General features: G+C 39.4%; 3 protein-coding genes across 10 annotated transcripts in view; 1 reads left to right on the top strand and 2 right to left on the bottom strand.

Annotated features, from left to right (window-relative positions):
* camk2d2 (calcium/calmodulin-dependent protein kinase (CaM kinase) II delta 2) overlaps positions 1-7,364 on the bottom strand; it is a 33,174-nt gene extending 25,810 nt beyond the window's left edge. For all 8 annotated transcript variants that reach the window (XM_026359733.2, XM_026359734.2, XM_026359736.2 and 5 more), the window contains exons 1-2: positions 6,904-7,364; positions 3,220-3,314 (exon numbers count right to left, since the gene is read on the bottom strand). In XM_026359733.2, the coding sequence (XP_026215518.1) occupies positions 3,220-3,314; positions 6,904-6,965 (157 nt within the window). In that variant the 5' untranslated portion in view covers positions 6,966-7,364. The remainder of the gene's footprint in view (positions 1-3,219; positions 3,315-6,903) is intronic.
* Positions 7,365-9,299: 1,935 nt separating this feature from the next.
* Positions 9,300-10,581, bottom strand: LOC113161333 (interleukin-8-like). The gene is made up of 4 exons (XM_026358852.1): positions 10,323-10,581; positions 10,048-10,180; positions 9,839-9,925; positions 9,300-9,728 (listed from the first exon to the last, which is right to left on the bottom strand). Exons 1-4 carry the CDS (start codon positions 10,396-10,398, stop codon positions 9,716-9,718), a joined length of 309 nt encoding a protein of 102 aa, XP_026214637.1. The 5' UTR covers positions 10,399-10,581; the 3' UTR covers positions 9,300-9,715.
* Positions 10,582-17,497: 6,916 nt separating this feature from the next.
* Positions 17,498-19,522, top strand: LOC113162560 (interleukin-8-like). Its single transcript, XM_026360749.1, has 4 exons — positions 17,498-17,857; positions 17,997-18,129; positions 18,260-18,346; positions 18,543-19,522. The coding sequence occupies exons 1-4, from the start codon at positions 17,803-17,805 to the stop codon at positions 18,592-18,594; spliced, it is 327 nt and encodes a 108-aa protein (XP_026216534.1). The 5' UTR covers positions 17,498-17,802; the 3' UTR covers positions 18,595-19,522.
* The last annotated feature ends 486 nt before the right edge of the window (positions 19,523-20,008 follow it).

Here is a 20,008-nt window from a genome sequence, read left to right as displayed (position 1 = left end):
ATATGGAAGAGAGAGGGAAATGCAGAGAAGAAGACTAAGTGAAAAAGAGCAGAGAATATGGAGATGGAGGATGATCGGGAGGAGGGAGGCTGGGAGCTGCTGAAAAAGAATAAAAGGTAAAATACAGCAAAAATGGGGGAGTGGGTCGCTTCATATACACATGCAGTACTACAACAATATAATAATTCTATGAGCATGGCACAGCGGCACATGTGTAAAACAACCACGGTAAAGTCAATCAAATACAATACAAGCACAATACCCCAGTTCCTGGGTGGTGTGTGTGTGTGTTTGAACGTGCACATATGTGTAAGTGTGTGTGTTCCAAGCCTGAGGCAACCAGGCCAACGGCTACAATTACAGTGACGAATGTGAAAGAACTGGGTCGACATTGCAGGAGAGATACTGACCCTGGGATGACAAGACCAGCCAGAGCCCTGAATCAATACAGAACACAAGCAAACGCACACACGAACACGCAAACAAAGTTGTATCGCAGAAGTATTTATATAGAAAACAAAGGAGAGCTAAAGTATTTACTTGACATCCTCTTCTGAACACACTCTCCAATTTTTTTATCCTGTCTGTGTTTTAGTCACTGACACACAAACTTGTTTCCAGTGGCCAGTGCAGATTGACAGAGTGTAGGCCCTGTTAGCTGTCCGCTGAGAGTTTCCGAGCAGCCGGGTAGCCAGGCCAGCTGGGTGAGGGTTTGTATGAAACATAACCCTAAACAGACGCCCAAGGTCCGCCACAAGCCAGTTCACGTTTCTAATTGATTTTCCCCAGTCAGCAACACACCCACTGAGAAAACAACTCTGATAATTGGCTACTCGACAGCGAGAAACGTGACGTTAGAGACTCCAGCGGCCATAGTCAGACATATCTTTGGGGATAGAGCGGCGACATTGAATCCTTTTAAAACTGCTGACTAAAGATCAGCGTAAATATAGAAAAATGATTATTCACACAGAAGTTGATGTCTCTAGATTACACCAGTCAGAAGTCACTAAAATTGATGTTGAACTGGTGTGTAACTTTTCCAAAACCGGATTCTGTAGTTTTCACTGGACGTAAGCCACACGTCATCATTCAACCGCTGGCATCCACCCCACATTACATGGTGCAGCTCTCTTAGCCAGAAATCTATCAGACATCCTCAAGAATGACATTAGAGAGTTGACACTGGAGTCTTACACTTTAACATGAATCCAGATGGATGTTTGTCACAGATTTAATTACTCTCAGGTGTTTCTGAGATATCGCATTGACAAAAATGGGACATACGTGAGGTCAGAGTTACCTTGACTTTGACTACCAAAATCTAATCAGTTCACCCTTGACCCTAAATGTCATTCACATGTCATACAAGAATTGGATGAACATAAGGTGACCTTGACCTTTGATCTTTCTAAACAATTTATCACTTAGTCCAAGAAGACCTCAACACATTCCTGAAATAGCAGTTCACAATGATTGGACAAAGATGAGGTCACCTTTGCCTCCTTCCTAGGCTATTGCCAGCGTAGAGACATAACAAAGCGATCAAACTCTATTGAATTATTAAATATCAGATCTCATTTGTCTAGGAAATAATTTGATAGGAGACCATCAATTAGATTTATTTTGTCTAACTGAAAACGTAGCTGGAGCAGGAAGAAAATGATGAAATAAGTAAACCCCTGCTGGGGGTCATATTCATTACCATGGTCCTGGAAGCATAGGCCAGAGTGGAGGAGTAACAGCAGTCCCCAACTCAAGCTTATTAACCATTCCTAGATCTAAACATACTTACAACTAATGTAAGAACCCAACTCTTAGCATCTCTTTATTAACATATATTAAAAACCATAAAGCTATCTACATAAATATGAAAAGCCAACACTAATTCTAAACGCAAAAAAAAAGAGTATATTATTCCTCATTAATAGAGGAAAACTGGCACAGATGGATCCTCATAGACAATAGATGTAGATTCTTTTATAAGACGTCAGTCCGATTTAGACTTCTTCTTTCCATACATCTTGCTACTACTAGGTTTAAATCGTATTTATCAGATTAATTCCAATTTGTCCATGTTAACAAAGTGTCTTCTATGCACACAAACGTTAGTCATGGAGTTCCACAGAGTTGTGTGCTTGGACCGATACTTTTCTTTTATCTGTATGTTTCTATAGGCAATACTTTTATGAAACATCATTTATTCGCACATGACTTTAAGGTGACATAAAGGCCTGGATGTAATTTTCTAATTATATTTATGGATAAAGACCTCAGTCACATGCTATCTAACCACATACAGTAGTTACTCTAGATGACATAGTTTTAGCCTAGTACTACTGAGGAACCTTGCAGTTATTTTTGATCAGGATATTTCCTTCCACTTGCATATAAAAGAAATCTCTTCTTCTTTCCTTCTTCCACCCAAGATGTTGCTAAAATTACCCTCAAAGTGATGCTGAAAAACTGGTCCAACAATGTGTTACCTCTGAACTGAACTACTGTAGCTCTGTACTGACACCACAGTAAGTCCTTAAAACCCCCCAGTTAATCCAAAATGCTGCAGCCAGACCAGAATTAGCAAGAGAGATCATATTTCTCCTATATTAGCACTTCTCCAGTGGCTCCATGTAAAATCTGGAGGCAGACAGACACCCTCTATACTTTTAAGACTAGGCTTATAACCGTCCTTTTTGATGAAGCTTATAGTTAGAGCTGACTCGGGTGACTCTGAACCACCTCTTAAATATGCAGCTAAAGACCTGGACTACTATTGGACCTCCCTTGATGCACTTAGCCCCTCTCCACTCCTCTCGTATCTATCCAGCTATATGCCACCATTACATGTCGTTAACTTTGCGTCTTCTCTTTTCCATGGTGGTGTTTTTTCCTCTTTGTCTCTGTTTCTCTGTACCTTTCTGCAGGTATCCCTGGCTTCAGAGCTGTATCTTTCCAGTGTGCCGTTTCCTGGCCCTACCAATCTGTGCAGCATTTGTCTCTTGCTTGCTGTTCTTTTGTCTCACCACTTTCCACTAACTCCAGCTGGTCAAGGCAGACGGACGCCAACCCGGAGCCTCGTTCTGTTTCAAGTTTATTCCCTTAAAAGGAGATTTTGCTGTCATGCTAAAGACAAGCACTTTGTTTTTTGCTCATGTTTGGTGTTTTTCTTGTATCTGTGTGTATGTCCGTACATATTCGTGTGTGTTTGTGTTTTCATACCTCTGGCAGAAAGCTTCTTCGTGTTGATGATTTTGGCAGCATATTCTTGTCCAGAGGAGATCTTCACACATCTCCTGACCACAGAAAAAGCACCCCTAAAATGCAGACACACACAGAAAGCTGTATTTAGCTATTCAAAAATGTTAAAGTAACAGTTTTTATTTAAAATGTAATAAAATACGCCATGTTATATTAGGACAATGTTTCAAAGCAGAAGCTCAGAAAAATGAGACTTATTGTAGAAAGCATGTATGACTAAATGAAAGGTTTAGAAAGGCCTGTCCTGATTTAGCCAATAACGTTACCATGTGACACGTTTCATTCTCACTATGAGGGAAATCTTTGCCTGACTGGAGCTCGACTCGTCTGCAGGGATGTGTTTCCATGGTAACCATTTTAAACATACCTCATCAAACAGCATCGTCTGATTAACTGAAATAAACCTGCCCTAAATGAAAAGCATGTATTGAGAAGCGGCTCTCCATGTCGCTGCCACAGATGAGTAATTGCGAACGGGCCGACCTTAAATTTTTTATGTTCCACTTAAATTTTAACATAAAGATCTACAAAGTTGTAGATGCAGTAGCTCACACAAACCCACACACGCCTACAGTCCTCAGCACTATTTGTGATCATTAACACCAACAAATCACCCTAACAAATCACTGTAGTTGCATGTGCTGTTCTGCTGTCTCAAGCACATATATGAAGTTAAAAAAAAACTAGGTCAGCTATATTTGAGGGAGCAGAAGAGCAGAGTGCTGCATCTCTCATATCTAAATGCAGCCATGGAGAGCTTCGCCTCAGCTCTGCAACCACGCAGGCCCGCTTTGCTGTTCAGCCTCCATCTCTGTCTGTGCATGCCCGTTTCTTTCAAATACAATTTGTTCCCCTCCGCAGCAAAGTCCTGTCTTCCTTTAGACAACACCAGAGATAACAAAAAGCACTTGGATACAGACACAAGACAGACAACAGTGACAATAAGTACTGCCTCAAATGAACCCTGTCCTGTCACTTACCTCAAAGCTGACAACTGTGCCATGATGTTATGATACAATGTTATATTATTTGGTTTTGAAAAATAAAAGCTTTATTTAAGCTTTATTTATTTATTTTACTTTAACCACTAGCAAGTACTACTATACTATATAGCCATATGCACCATAACCAAGTAGGATCATCTGGCATGAGCACATTTTCCACTAAAGCTTACCTTTAATTTATAGGGGGATTTGGTTAAGGACATGGTAGCAGCATTACGTGTTATATAAGAGCGCCATTGACTGTATAGTTGAGTTGCATGGCACTGTGAAATATATACATTAAACATGTCTGTTAGTTAATATGTGACAAACACAGCATATGACAGGAATTAAATCACCTATACTAGCTGGTGCACAGTGTCATTTTTAGCAGTCGCACCATATGTGATAAAGACGTTTGTGGTTTTTTTTTATTAAGTTATTTTCCAACATCAGATGAAGTGCACTATACATGACTAGCCCGGAACATCTGATTATGTAATTGTGTAAAAAACAGTAACCAACAATTAAAACATATTCACAGAGATGTAGGGACGGAGCTGATACTGTAGGTAGCTTGATCACATAAGCTCACAAACTGAAATATTATCAATTTGAGAATATCCCTTATGTTTAATTTGTATTTTGTATATTGTATTATATGTATTTCTATGTCAGTCATCTAAACATTTTGTATTTTATTTTCTAATTTTACTGAAAATCCCTGGAAATTCAGTTTTTGCTACATAAAATTTTGTTAGATGATCCTTGAAACTTGCTCTAGATACAAAAAAAAGTCAACACCTGGATTTAACTAAGCAAATAGGTAAGAGCCTCACATTGGATAATTACTGCATGGATGATTATTCTTCACCTGGCAACAAGTTATTTAAGCCTAACTGATGCAGTGAATAGCTTCTCATTTCTCAAACAACCATGTCAGAAGACACATCATGTGGAAAAAAATGTTAATCTGTTTCAGAAGGGTCAAATTATTGGCATGAGTCAGGAAAAGAAAACATCTAAGGAAATGAATTGGCCACCACAGAGTTCAGACCTTAAGCTCTTTGAGAATCTTTGGGATGTGCTGGAGAAAACTTTGTGTAGCGGTCCGACTCTCCCATCATCAAAACCGTAAATAAAAATGTTGTGACATTGTGGAAGCTCATTGAAACGATGCCATGGTGAATGCGTGCAGTAATAAAGCTAAAGGTGGTCAGCCTTTTAAAATCAGTGTGCACCTAATAATGTAAGTCTGGTGGAATTAAATACAGTATAGGAATAATATTTTCTGTGATACAGTCTCAAGTCTTAATGTGATACAGTTTCAATTAGATTTTTTTAAGCAGTCATAAAAAGAAACAAAGATGTTGGCCTGGACATCCAAAAACCTGTATAGCATGCGTTTGTAAATGAGAAAGTATACATGGTTAGTTGATGTAGGTAGGGGGATATAACCTGAATATTACATTTTTATCCAGGTTAATCTGAATGTAGCTGTATCTTTCAACACAGATCCTTATTATATTATCCAGTATTTAGCAAATCTAATAATCAAGGCTCTCAGTACCAGCAGTAAGTCTGTGTCAGTGTTGGGGAAAATGGGGCTGTAGACAGGAATCAGGTGAGTTATAAGGTACTAAAAACACAATATATCTACATTAATATTGACAGCTGGTGTACAGTGAACACAGAATCTGATCATAAGGCAGGTTGGTGAAGCGGTAGAGGAAATTCCCTCTTCCTCACTAGGAACACTGGCTTCCATCGGGGAGAATGAGGTGATCAAATCCCTCTGTCTGGGCTGCAGCGCTAAGTGGGAGACACTGTGGAAGCAAGTGAGTGGGTACCTAAACTAACATTTGTCTTTTTTTTTTTTGCTTTGGTGGAGCTTCTACCTAGACTGCAGACATCTGGGACTGAGTATAATGACAGCAGGACACTGGGCAGACTGCATGTCCACACGCACACATAGAAAGTACACACAAATACCCAGGTACACCTCGATATACTGGTTTGAAAACAGAATAGAGCCATGATCGCAGTCACACATGCAGGTGCCCGTCTCTCTCTCTCTCTCTCTCTCTCTCTCTCTCCCTCTCAGGGGTGAGGAATTCCCTGCCTGTGTCTGATAATTGACCGCAGCTCGGTGCTTGACTGAGGAATGTGTCATCGCCGACTACACGGTCTGCTGTCGCATTACCGATAGTGTATTTCTGTCATGCGGGGGGGGGGGGGGGGTAGAGAGGGGAAAGAGGTGAGTTACCCCATTTCAACATTTCATTCAACACACACTGATGCATTTCAGCCCGGTTCCGTCTGCAACATGGGTGCTCCTCGCCCTCTTGTGGAACCCCCCCCCCCCAACACCACCACCACCACCACCAAAAGGTCGAAATGCAACATGATGGAGGAAAATGACGGTGTACAGCATCCTCTCTCGTGCAGGCCTGCATTATACATCATAGCGTATTTACGCCCCCCCCCCCGCCTCCTGCATCACATTATCAGCAGCGCGCACACGCTCGCAAAAAACGACAGAGAGAGAGCCTGGAATCCGCGTCCCCTAAGCCAAGGTGGCCTATTACATAACGGGCTGACATTTCCTACACGGGTGATGCCAGATTATTACAAATAAATAAATAAATAAATGATTCCTTACTTCCCCAGCTCCTCGAACAGCTGATACTCGTCGGTAAATCTTGTGCAGATCGTCAACGCCATCCTGAAGGAGGTGCCAAGAGAGGTGTGCGGAGACGCGGATAAGGTGCACTCACGAGAAGTATCCACCGCACTCAGTCGTCAACACCGCCCGGTTTTGTTTTTTTTTTTTTGTCCTGGACCTGCAAACCAAACGGAGGGATTCATGCACAGCTAAAGCGCATCAGCAGGAGCTGTGGTGGGATGGTTCCTGCAGCAAAGCACTGGCTGCGCGTCAGCTTAGGGGTCTGGAGAAGGATCCGACGTTGTCGTTTGCTGTGTCTGTCTTTTCTTCACATGCAGCAGCTTTTCACAACTCGCCTAGGAAGCATTTTGTTTGCATTTCGGTGTCTCGGTGCGTGTCCGTCCAGCGATTTGAGTGTCGTCTGCCTGTGCGCGTCAGAAACCGCACTACCGCACCTACCCCCGGTTGGGCTTTTAGTCCCGCCCCTTTGTCTGCATCCTCACACCGGCTAATAACAAACAAAGCATAATAATAATAATAATAATAATAATAATAATATAAACAAATAATACAGTGTTATGTGAATTTTGGCTTTAATTTTTAATTTAATAATTATTATAATTATTTTAATTTTATAATAATTTAATGTCTATTTTATATACATTTTAAATAGATCACACTAGGTCTGAAGATGGGGCCAAAAATAGCAAAAATAAATCCTTCTGTAATGAGTCTGTTAATATCTTAATAAGTGTCAGGGTGTTATTTTAAGTGACTTAAATTAAATGTATTGAGAATGTCTATAGTTGGATCACTTAAGTCACTCACTGGGATAAAGTCGCCTTGATGTGATTTTACTGTGTCAATAAATAAAACTTTACCCAAATGGCGATAGTAACAATTAGGCAACCTATTTTGTTTGAAAGCCATTACAAAAATAAAAGTGAGAGAAGCTGAGGATCAGGTTAACCAGCTCAGAAAAAACACAACACGCCTTCTGTTGACTGGATGACAATGATAACAGAAGTCGATTTGACTCAAAATCCATAATACGTATTAACTGCAATGTCTGCAGGAATGCAGCTAACAACTTCATTAGATCGGTGTTAATGTGGGGTTGCAGCATCTGGGTATATGACCGTCTAACTACAACAGCCCTGAGGCCTGCTGCTTCACACCACACCAGACTACCGTAAACACTCCACCAAATGGGCAGTTAGATTTAAAGTCACATTGCTCTGTGTATATGCACACACACAGCTGCACATACTACAACCCCCTTTAACATAGCTCTGCATCAAATCTATCCACTGACATCCCATCTTGCATTGCATCAGTCCAAAACTGAGGACTGGTCTAGTTCCACTTCCACAAGTGTGTGTAATAGTATGGCCACTTGTCAGTCTTGTTAAGCTCTGCGGCTGTTGTGTAAAACACTTTCCTCTGCTTCCATACTCTCTCATTTCCAATGATGTTTCCTGTCAGCTCTAAAGTAGCTGGCAGCTTAAATTGTCCCATTTGGTGTCTCTTCCCTTTAGTGACTTTAGTGACTTGTTATGTGCGGGTTCTCTTTTGCACGTCTCCTAACCTGCTAATCTCGTCTTCTGAATGAAACTAGCACGAACTTGGCAAAAATACTGCTGTGGGTAGATGAACGTTGAACGTCCTGTGTGTCTTGTCCTGACACCAAACGGTATATCCTCTGGAGTGCTGTTTATCTACTAAAAGCTCCTGATTTGTAGCAGTACTAGTTGATACAGTAGCCTATAGTCATGTTCGGCTTTAAAATTCACTGCTCAAATGAATAAATAAATAGTAGAACCTAGTTAAGAGTTTAGAAAAAGTAAGTCAACATGCAATTTCCTTGATTTCTGCATAGATTAGTCAGAAAATTGGGTCAAATATCAACAAATATAATATTTCTAAGCTAATAAAATGCCAACAGCTGTTTGTGGATCAAACCCATGGTGGAAAGTAAAACACGTTCTAACACTTTTATTAAACCACCTTTGGCAGCAATAAACCCAAGTAAATGCTCCCTGTGGCTTTAAGTTCAGTTAGCTCACATTTAAGGCAGCAGGGGAATGTACAGTCTTAAGCGGAATAATCTTAAAAGTGCTTATTCTGGAGGTTTTAATGTATTACACCATTTGAGAATAAACTCAGAGCTAAGTCTGTAGTAAGACAGTGAGGTCATTTCTCCAGCAGCGTCATGTGCTCTAGCACTGTAATGTTTACTTAATGTGAGACAAAGTTGAATGCAATGGATCAGAGACTCCAGCTTTTCTTTGCAGGTGTAAAAAGAAAATTACTTTTAATACTAAAATATTGCACTTATTATTTCATATTCTGCATAGAAGAGTAAATGCACAATTAAGACCCAAACTAGCAAATCATTTCTTTTAAAGTCATTTTTTATTAGATAATACAAATAAAGGACCAAGTAATTGAATATAGTTACACAGATAGGTTATAAATATATAAATAAATATTCATAAGTTAAAGACAATAGGGCAGTAACAGTTTTACAAAGTAGAGGGGCAGCCAAAATGAAATCAATGCGGCTGCAACAGGTGACATACAAACAAGCTCAAACTTGTTAACATACAGCGTGTTTGATACAAACATAATCTGATTGGTACACTCTGTTGCAATTTTCAACAGATGAAGAGAGAAATAAGCAGTCGAGTGGTAATAACATGAAGTGGGTGTGATAACCACACTCACACAAACCAAGCACAAACTTTTTAGTACTCCTCATCGGTCAACAAACAGTTCAGACTTATATAAGACATTTCTCGCCATCTGTTCACTGTGGTTTGCTGCAGAGAAAAGAAAAGAAAGAAGAAGAATTATTTTAAAGTTTCCAAAGAGACATCTGACTTTTTCAGTCACATTATTGAAACATATCATAAGAGTGTGTTGTACTTACTTGGCCAGGATCTTCTGAATCACCTTCTTCACCCACGGGGCGTGGGGGTCTAGGCAGACCTGTAGGCCTGTTGATTTCAGTGTGGCACTGCAAGACCAAACAAATAAGAGATTAGCAGTCTGAACATATAAGGCAACAGGTGGCAACGGGAAAAATGTCAAAGCATTAACATTATCACTATAATGAAATATTCTGAAATGACTTCTTACATGACTTCAGTTTCCTCGCAGTGAGAGTTGGCAGGAATCAGTTCCACCTTCTCGATGTGGCGGCCGATGGGTTTGCTCTCTGTTTTAATGCAGCGGCAGTGCAGCTCCACTCCCATGCTTCGCAGGCTCATTCCTTTTAAGAGACAGGAAGTCACATGTGGTCACAAAGTGCAAGTGTTTACTTGCAAAACTTTCTGTGCAACGTGAGACGGGAATGCTGTGCAAAGTAAAAGATAGTAAAAGTTCAAAATTACTGACAAACTAAATAATCTCACCTTCGCTGACTGCGAGGGAAGTCAGGAGCACCACAACAGCAACAACAATGACTCTGCTGCTCATCATTTTCTGCATTTTTGGAAATTCTGCAACAACTAAGCCACAAAAAAAAAAAGACTGGACGGCTGAGAATCTTCACTGAAAAGTAAAAAAGTGTTTTGTTCTCTGCTGCGTTCTTTCTTCTTGAAGTTTCCTTTCTCCTCTACCTTTCCTTTTCTTAGTTCAGCTGCTCGCTCACTCTACTGTTTGAATGTAGCGCTGCTCAACCCTTTTAAAGCCCTCTCCTGGATATGAGTCACGCGTTGCGCAAGTTGGGACTCTCAGCCGGGAATTTACAGCAAGACTTATCAAGCGTGCTCATTGGACATGGGGTAACATAAAATCTGTCACTAATGCAGCATTAACATTTTGAAATAGTGAATAAAAATCTTTAATAAACAGACTGATGCAAATAACCAGCCTGAGAGAAATGAAAATATGTCATGTTAAATATTTATGTGTTTATGAAAGAATTGCAATTACTCACACCACAATCACAGATCAGAGATTGGCCAAGTGACAACTCATTCACTGATGACATGCAATAAAATCAGCAATTAGTTGCAATCTGTGAATTAGCGGCTGACAAACTCAGCAGGTTTTGTCATCTAAAATTCACAATCAACAAGAGGAATTTGTCCGCTTGTGAACTTTGTGTGTGCCGGTTTGCCACTTTTTAAGGTAATAAGAGTTTCTAAACACTAAAACAATATATGTCCAGTGTGTATTTCTAGGTTTATTGGTTTTAAAGTTTAATGATGGCAAATCAGCACCCCACAATTATTTCTCAGGTACAAGAGCTAGTGAACTGCTCACATTCAACAAGGTGAATACCTTATACCTAGAGTACATGCACACTTTTTTAATGTGCACTAAAATAATTCACATAAATCATTTTTTTGTGAATAGAAAGGGAAAGTGAGAAAGTTGGTGTCTGATAATATTTATTCTATAGCTCCCCAGTTAATACAGTTTACAAAAGAACTATCAGCATTAAACACTGATCATAATTACATAAAAATACCTAACATTCAACCAACCTAAGTTAAAAAACATGTTGTAAGATTTGACACTCATCAACAAGTTACATATGACTGATTCACACATTAGATTTTCCTCAAACAACATTTGGAGATACACTTTAATGAGACCGAATGCTGCCTAAACAAGTTCAAACAGACATTTGCCTGCAGCAATCACGTCACTAGATCCAGTCTCACAAAGCAGAAGGAAGTATGGGGTAACATCTGAGAAAGGGGGGCAAAAAATTGTGGTTTTGACAGTTTAATTCTTCACTTGTTGCTTCACTTAAACAATACGTGCTGATTGAAAGTTTTGGTGAGTTAGAAAAATCCAGTTTTCTGAAAAGTGTATGACCTGTTTTAAAATGTTAGTTTAAGTTATATGTCTAATGACCGGGCAGGTCAGATGTGGCCATATCTCATGTAGAACTACATATTTCCTTTTGCGGTCACATATGCTTAGATTGTACAGCAATGGGAACCAAACGTGAATATGTTTTTTTTGTTAAATAGAGGATGTGTTCAATTTCACTGGGAAGTTTTCTTGAACATTTTCCTTGTTGGGGTTTATCATGTGGGGATATGAAAATAGTATGACAGGCGGCATGTGACTTATAGGAAGCACTTATTATTTTCATTAATGTGTCTCTACTCTCCCTCACGGTTATTCTGAAGTGATGGGGTTAGAGAGAAAATGTCAGGAGATTTTTTTAAATAGAAAATGCAGTAAGAAATATTTAGGTCCTGTACTTCTGTCTTGCTAATATGCAGAATATGATATTGTCCAAACAAGAAAATAAAAAAATACATACACACACACACAATAGAGGAAGTAGGTTCTGTATCTTCATAGAATTATAGAGTCTTCTTTGACAGCATGACACACTGATGTTTGGATATTCTAAAACTTCCCATGTGCTGAAATTTAAAAGAGAAGGACTTAACAATTGTAAAATTAGAACAAGAAAGAATTCCAGTTGTTAACTCAGCCGCCAGATAACTTCACCTGGATCAACCTTCCCAGACAATTGCAAAATACACTGGCGTCTATAAAAAAGTCACACGCTCTAATATTTTGTTGGAACACCTTTAGCTTTGATTGAGGCACATAGTCACCGTGGCATCGTTTCAATAAGCTTCTGCAATGTCCGACATTTATTCTCCTTTAGAGCTCCATTAAGTTTTCGTTAAGGTCTTGTATTGATGATGGGAGAGTCGCAACGTTGCACAAATTTGTCTCCAGCACACCCCAAAGATTCTCAGTGAGATTAAGGTCTGGACTCTGTGGTGGCCAATCCATGTGTGAAAATGATGTGTCATGCTCCTTGAACCAGTCTTTCACAATTTGAGCCAGATGAATCCTGGAATTGTCATCTTAGAATATGCCTGTGTCATCAGGAAAGAAGAAATCTGTTGATGAAAAAACCTGGTCATTTAGCAACCCCAGATCATAGCATTACCCCCACCGGATGCCCTAGTCATGATGGGTGCATCAGTGTAAGAAGAGCGGCGGGTGAAATGATGCACCCATCATGACTAGGGCATCCGGTGGGGGCAATGCTATGATCTGGGGTTGCTAAATGACCAGGTTTTTTCATCAACAGATTTCTTCTTTCCTGATGACACAGGCATATTCTAAGATCCATCACTCTGGAACAGGGTAAATCTGAACTCTTCAGACTACATGACCTTCTTCTACTGGACAGTTCTTAATCTTAAGTTTTAGTATTTCCTGAGACGTTTTCTTTGCTTGATTGATGCCAATAATTAGACCCTTCGCAAACAGATTACCATCTTTTTCATGACCACAGTTTGTGGTTCTTTAAGAAATGAGAAGCTAATCACTGCATCAGTTACAGTGAGGGAAAAAATTATTTGAACCCCAGCTGATTTTGTAAGTTTGCCCACTAACAAAGAAATGATCAGTCTATAATTTCAATGGTAGGTGTATTTGAACAGTGAGACACAACAATGACAAAAAAAATCCAGAAAAATGCGTTTCAAAAAGAGTTATAAATTAATTTGCATTTCCACGAAGGAAATAAGTATTTGATCCCTTCGAAAAACGTGCTTTAGTACTTGGTGGCAAAACCTTTGTTGGCAATCACAGAGGTCAGCCGTTTCTTGTAGTTGGCCACAAGGTTTGCACACATCTCAGGGGGGATTTTGGCCCACTCCTCTTTGCAGATCCTCTCCAATGTTTGGCAACTCGAACCTTCAGCTCCCTCCACAGATTTTCTATGGGATTAAGGTCTGGAGACTGACTAGGCCACTCCATGACCTTAATATGCTTCTTCTTGAGCCAGTGATTTGTTGCCTTAGCCGTGTGTTTTGGATCATTGTCATGCTGGAGTACCCAACCACGACCCTTTTCAATGCCCTGACTGAGGGAAGGAGGTTCTCACCCAACATTTGACGGTACATGGCCCCATCCATCCTCCCTTTGATGCGGTGCAATTGTCCTGTCCCCTTGGCAGAAAAACACCCCCAAAGCATAATGTTTCCACCTCCATATTTGACAGTGGGGATGGTGTTTTTGGAGTCATAGGCAGCCTTCCTCCTCCTCCACACACAGCGAGTTGAGTTGATGCCAAAGAGCTCGATTTTGGTCTTATCTGACCACAACACTTTCACCCAGTCTTCCTCTGAATCAGTCAGATGTTCAGTGGCAAACTTCAAACGGGCCTGTAGATGGGCTTTCTTGAGCAGGGGGACCTTGCGGGCACAGCAGGATTTCAGTCCTTCACGGCGTAGTGTGTTACCAACTGTTTTTTTGGTGACTATGGTCCCAGCTGCCTTGAGATCATTGACAAGTTCCTCCCGAGTGGTTCTTGGCTGATTCCTCACCGTTCTCATTATCATTGAAACTCCACGAGGTGAGATCTTGCATGGAGCTCCAGACCAAGGGAGATTGGCAGTTAATTTATGTTTCTTCCATTTGCGAATAATTGCACCAACTGTTGTCACCTTCTCACCCAGCTGCTTGGCGATGGTCTTGTAGCCCATTCCAGCCTTGTGTAGGTCCACAATCTTGTCCCTGACATCCTTGGAAAGCTCTTTGGTCTTGGCCATGGTGAAGAGTTTGGAATCTGGATTGATTGATTGCTTCTGTGGACAGGTCTCTTTTATACAGGTAACGAGCTGAGAGGGCTGCCAATGTCAGCTCGTTACCTGTATAAGATCCACCTGGGAGCTAGAGATCTTGCTGACGGATAGGGGATCAAATACTTATTTCCTTCATGGAAATGCAAATTAATTTATAACTCTTTTTGAAACGCATTTTTCTGGATTTTTTTTTGTCATTGTTGTGTCTCACTGTTCAAATACACCTACCATTGAAATTATAGACTGATCATTTCTTTGTTAGTGGGCAAACTTACAAAATCAGCTGGGGTTCAAATAATTTTTTCCCTCACTGTAGGGTTAAATAACTTGTTGCCAGCAAATTTATCTTTACAGCTGCTGGACAAATCTCCAGAGGAGGAGTACTATTGACCTCCTCACCTCACTTTTCAGTGAGTGCCATCAGCAGGCCAACATTTTTATTTATCTTTTGAAATATATGTATATTCAGTGGACCATCAGTCTTTGCTTTGCCTTTTCTTTAGTGCTAATTTGGAAGTGTTCGCATGTAATGCATTATTCTCAACATCAGCTGCTCCAAATCTTGCACCTTGGCATAACTGCAAAAAACAGACTACTGTCTTATGAAAGGCTTTAACTTTTACAGGCTTTAACACTGACTTTGCTGCGTATAAACAGGGCTCTTAGTCTTTTCTTTAATTCAGAGTTTTGGCTCATAGTGCCTTAATTGATAATGTTAATTAGCATTACATTGTCTAATGCAGTAATGTACTGTTGAATTTTAACTTAGCATATATATGAGCATATTGTGGTGGAGTACTGTATAATACTGTACCTTTCGAAAGAGGTCAACGACATTCTACCTGATAACATTGACTTTCACTGCCTTATCATAAAGTGTGCTTTACAAACCAAACATTGGTTAGACACACAAAGCACTGCACAATACCAACCACAAAAAGACCGACTATATGGTGTTCAAAACAGAAGCTGGGAAAGTTTTGAAATGAATCATGAATTTGTCACCACCCAGTCTTAATTGTTCTATTATTTTCATTGTTTGTGTTTGAGTGATAAACTAATTAATATACTTGAGCATTACTGTCCTGCTTTAGAATAAATATTCTCCATTGTAATATACATGCAATAGAAAACTAGTGCTTTCACTTGAACTTGAGTGTTTGACTTTGGTTAATGTTAATGATAAACACCATGAGGAAGTGGAAACTTACTAAAAAGAGATGGCAGTCATGCTGTGGGTATTTCAGGAAATGCCAGGGAGTTTTGGGGTTTTGTAAATAGCTAAGCAAAGGGGTCAAAGGGTTCTCTTCAGGCAAACATCACAACTTAAAGGTTTGCCTGAAGAGCCTTCACGAGTCACGTGTTTAAGCTACATGCCAGCACAGGTTTGCTGGCTTGTAATAACTGTCTCATTTAATACATAGCTATACTAATGAGCATTAGTTTTACACAGGGAATATTTTTACTAAAATGCAAACTAAACTAAAAGCTATATTTGTTCTTTGATAGGACTAATGTCATCATCTGCATATTTATTTTATATATATTGTATAAATATAATTATTTTGAATTTGAATTTTGAAGAACAACAGTAAAACGGCATGTTTACAAATACAATAACATAGAAAGGCAATATACAGCTTGGTTTGTCACATATCTTAATTCTAAGCAATTCAATTTTAGTCAACTTTAATGAGAAAAGTACATATTTATTAAAAAGACAAACCTTTAGAGAGCATTAGTTGTTTGGCACCGCAATCCAAATTACGGCGCCTGTGCTACCGTCGCCTCCAAAAATATTGGAATGACTAGCAAGTTAATTTGTGTTTGCTGTTCACAGAATACATTTAGGTTTAAGAATCAACCTCTTATTTCCTGGCAATTACATTTAGATAATACATAAAGACCTTTACCCTACAGCAGCATGTAACTAAGCTTCTCTTGTTACCAAGGGATGCAATCAAAGTTATTGTTCAAACAATAAATAGCCCCAAATGACTACTCTTGGTTGTAATCTTGGGTTTTACCTGACTTCATTTATTGTTGTTTGTTTCAACATAAAAAGCAGACATTTTGAGTCTATGGGAGAAAAGTGAGGCTTTTTGAATCAGAAAACATTTAAGAGGCACTACACAAACAACATCTGGCACAGTCAATACAACTATGTAGAATGAAGGAAGAAACCACTGGTGCAACATACACAGAACATCTGACAAACATATGGGCAGAGAGAACAACATACATAAAGCAGGAGTGAAAGAATCTAAATCCACCAATCAAAGAAGACTTTACGATCACACCCACTCCACCGTATCTCCAGTAAATCACTTTAAAACAGGGTTCTCAAACTTAATTTGCCTGGGGCCACTTTAGGTTTTCCACAAGAAAAGCTTTGTTAATTTGTTAATTAACAGTTCTTCAACCTTTCTTCTGAACATGAATTGTCCTGAACATGAATTAAACATTGAAGAACATGAACTGTTTTTCTGAACATGGCTCCTCTTGCCTACTCCTTGCTGCTACAGACCTGGCAGCTCTTCCTCTCCCATAGTCGAGCCACATTTGTCTTGAGGGAGGAAGCAGCTGAGACCCTCAGTATGGTTTAAAGATGATCATCAGTAAGTCTGGACGTGTACTTAGACTTATTGAAGTTCAGCTCAGGGAAGCTGGGGTTCAATTCTCTCAAAAACTGCAAATAGCACGATGAAAATAAAAAACACAATGACCCACAAATAGCAGTGCGACCCTATAATGGACTGCAGACTACATTAGGCTGAATTGAGTTCCTTACTTTTCTTTTAACCCGCCGAGAACGCATCACTTTGACTTATAATGTCCTGCTGGACAGAAACTTAAAAAAACTTTTTTTGAAGTGTTGTGAACGCAGCGCGGTGGGACGAATGTCAATTAACTGATTTCAGTGGATACATGACGGAATGTTTGCTCGCCAATTAATACATTTCAGTTTTACAGAGTTACCCACATCAGTGCAGTGAGAAAAAAAACCTCACTTTTAAAAAAGGCAGAAAAGCTTAAACTCTAGTTTCTTTGGAATTGTTTGGTTTATAATATATTCCCTAAGCAGCTGGGAGTTGCTTCCAATGGAATTACAAATCCTAAGGCTGCCCAAAAATGGCTACACCTCCTTTTATCTCCAGTGGTACATGAAAAAAACACAGTTCGTTGGAAATGAGGAAAGGGAGGGTGAATGAAAGAGGGAACAAAAGAGTTTATACAGAGCGGATTGCACCACAGCTAATGATTGCAGAGGGAAAAGACAGACTAGCAGACTAACTTCAGCTTCAGAGCAGATATGTCTGTCATCCTCCTCCTGTCTACACTCCTGGTTTTCCTGACCATCACTGAAGGTGAGCTTAACCTATCAATCACTGTTAAACCAGTGCCCAAGCATTTGCAATTGTATGTGTGAAGTGTTTGTTTGCATTCTGCATTTAGCTGGAGCATCAGCAGTATGCATTGACCTCTCTGACCCTTTTATAACCTCAGGCATTGGCCCGGGGGATCATGGAGAGACTCTGCGGTGTCGCTGCATCATCAAGGAGAAAAGGCCAATTGGACGTTACATAGGAGAAGTGAAGGTGAACCCTGCCAGCTCCCACTGCAGAGATGTTGAGATTATGTAAGTCACAGTGGGCAAAGCTTCAAACGTTCTGCTAATTCATGCGTCCAACACTTACATTATACCTGAGCTGATAACCTGCGTCCTAATGGGCCAGCAAAATGTATTTTATTTTATTCTTTGCATGCAGTGCCACCCTTAAAAAGGATGGAAAGAAGATTTGTCTGAATCCTGATGCTCCATGGGTTAAAAAAGTGCTTCAGAAGATACGGGCTGTGTAAGTCCAATTAATTTTTTAAATAAATATAGCAAAGCAATTTAATTAATTAGCATGCGAATAATGTCTTTCTAAATGACAAGAATTAAAATTTGTCATGTTCTGGGTCAACAGAATTTTTCCATTGAGTCATCTTCTACTAGTATATATTCACAAGCTGGAGAGATTAAAATAAGTATTTTCTTTTTCTCTTTAGGCAACAGATTCAGCTGACCACTGACGTTTCAGGGCACAAAGAGCTTCTTTAATTTGTTGGGAAAGATTTATGTCAAGAGGTTGTACCTAATTATCTATCCATCTATATGCTGAAAAAAAAAGAAAGGCATAGCCATGCACAAATATCCAAAATATATGTTTAACACTATATGTCTAACCAGTCTAAAAGAGTTTTTTACAGTTGTGAAGCAGGTTTCTGATGTTATATTTTTTATATCAGCCATGTTTGTATTTTCAGCCACTTGTATGTGCATGTGTTTAAAAAAAACATATACAACCTTTTATTTTTAAATATTAATACAACGTAGACAATAAATAAAGAGCAGAAATGTAAATGTCTCTCTCAGTATTAGTATTCAGAAGTTGTTTTGTCTTTTCATAGCATTCGGGGCAGCACATTGCTGTGTGAGGTCGTTTGCTGTCTGCACTAGAGAAAATGGTAAAAACAGGTCTAAAAATCTTTTAGAGCAACATTTTTCATAGTGTGACTTGGGTTGTGACTTGAAAGACATAACTTAAAACTCTCAGTGGAAGGACATTGCCACCTCTTGGACAAAGGTGGACACCATCATGTGAAATGTGTCATTGGCAGCTACTTATTTCCCCGGGTTTCACAATCTGTCTATATGTCATTCAGAAGGAAATATTTTATATATGAGTTTGTTAGTTTCTTTTGCACGACAGTAAGACTGTCATTTCAGATCTGGCCACACCCAGTATCCTGTAACAACCCCAGTGTTCCCACGGTTCTCACTCACGTGTCTTACATGCTCCACTACACACTTTTGCCTCTACCTTCCAGTTTTTCCTTATTCTCATCTGTCATTCTTCACCTGGGATGTGCTATTGTGAAACTGTCCTTGGTTAAATGATAAGAAAACACCCCTGAGGTGTGAGGCTAAGAGACTTTCTCTAAACAATGCTCCACTTTGTGAAGATTAAACAGTGTTATTTCCACTTGATCTGGACTTTTTTTTGGCACCTTTAGTCATTAATATGTTTATTGTATTTTGGCTGTGACAATAAAAGCACACCTATGTTTGTCTTGTTGTCCACCTGATCACCTTAACCCCACAGGTGTTGATCACCTGATCAGGTGCACAGGGTTGGTATATTTTTATTCAAGGCTTTTTTTTTTTTTTTTTAGATCTTTTTCACAGTAGACATTTTAGCACAGCTGAGGATGAAAGATTTACAAGCCGCTTACTGACATGGAAAGTGTTATTATTAATAAACTTAATGCTATTAGTTGGAATGTTAAACGCTCTTAGTTTGATGGAAATAAAAGTTTTACACTATAGTGTGAAAAAAGCTTTAACTCTGAATGAGAAAAGGGGGATCCATCTTGAAATCTTGTAACTGAGACTCATATTGTTGTAATGCAATGAAAGAACTTTGAACAACACAGTAAGATCCAGCCTGTGTCTGTCACAGGGAACACTCGTC

The sequence above is a fragment of the Anabas testudineus genome, chromosome 1 (assembly GCF_900324465.2).
Source record: "Anabas testudineus chromosome 1, fAnaTes1.2, whole genome shotgun sequence".
NCBI lineage: Eukaryota > Metazoa > Chordata > Actinopteri > Anabantiformes > Anabantidae > Anabas > Anabas testudineus.
This window is presented reverse-complemented; position numbering and strand designations above follow the sequence as displayed.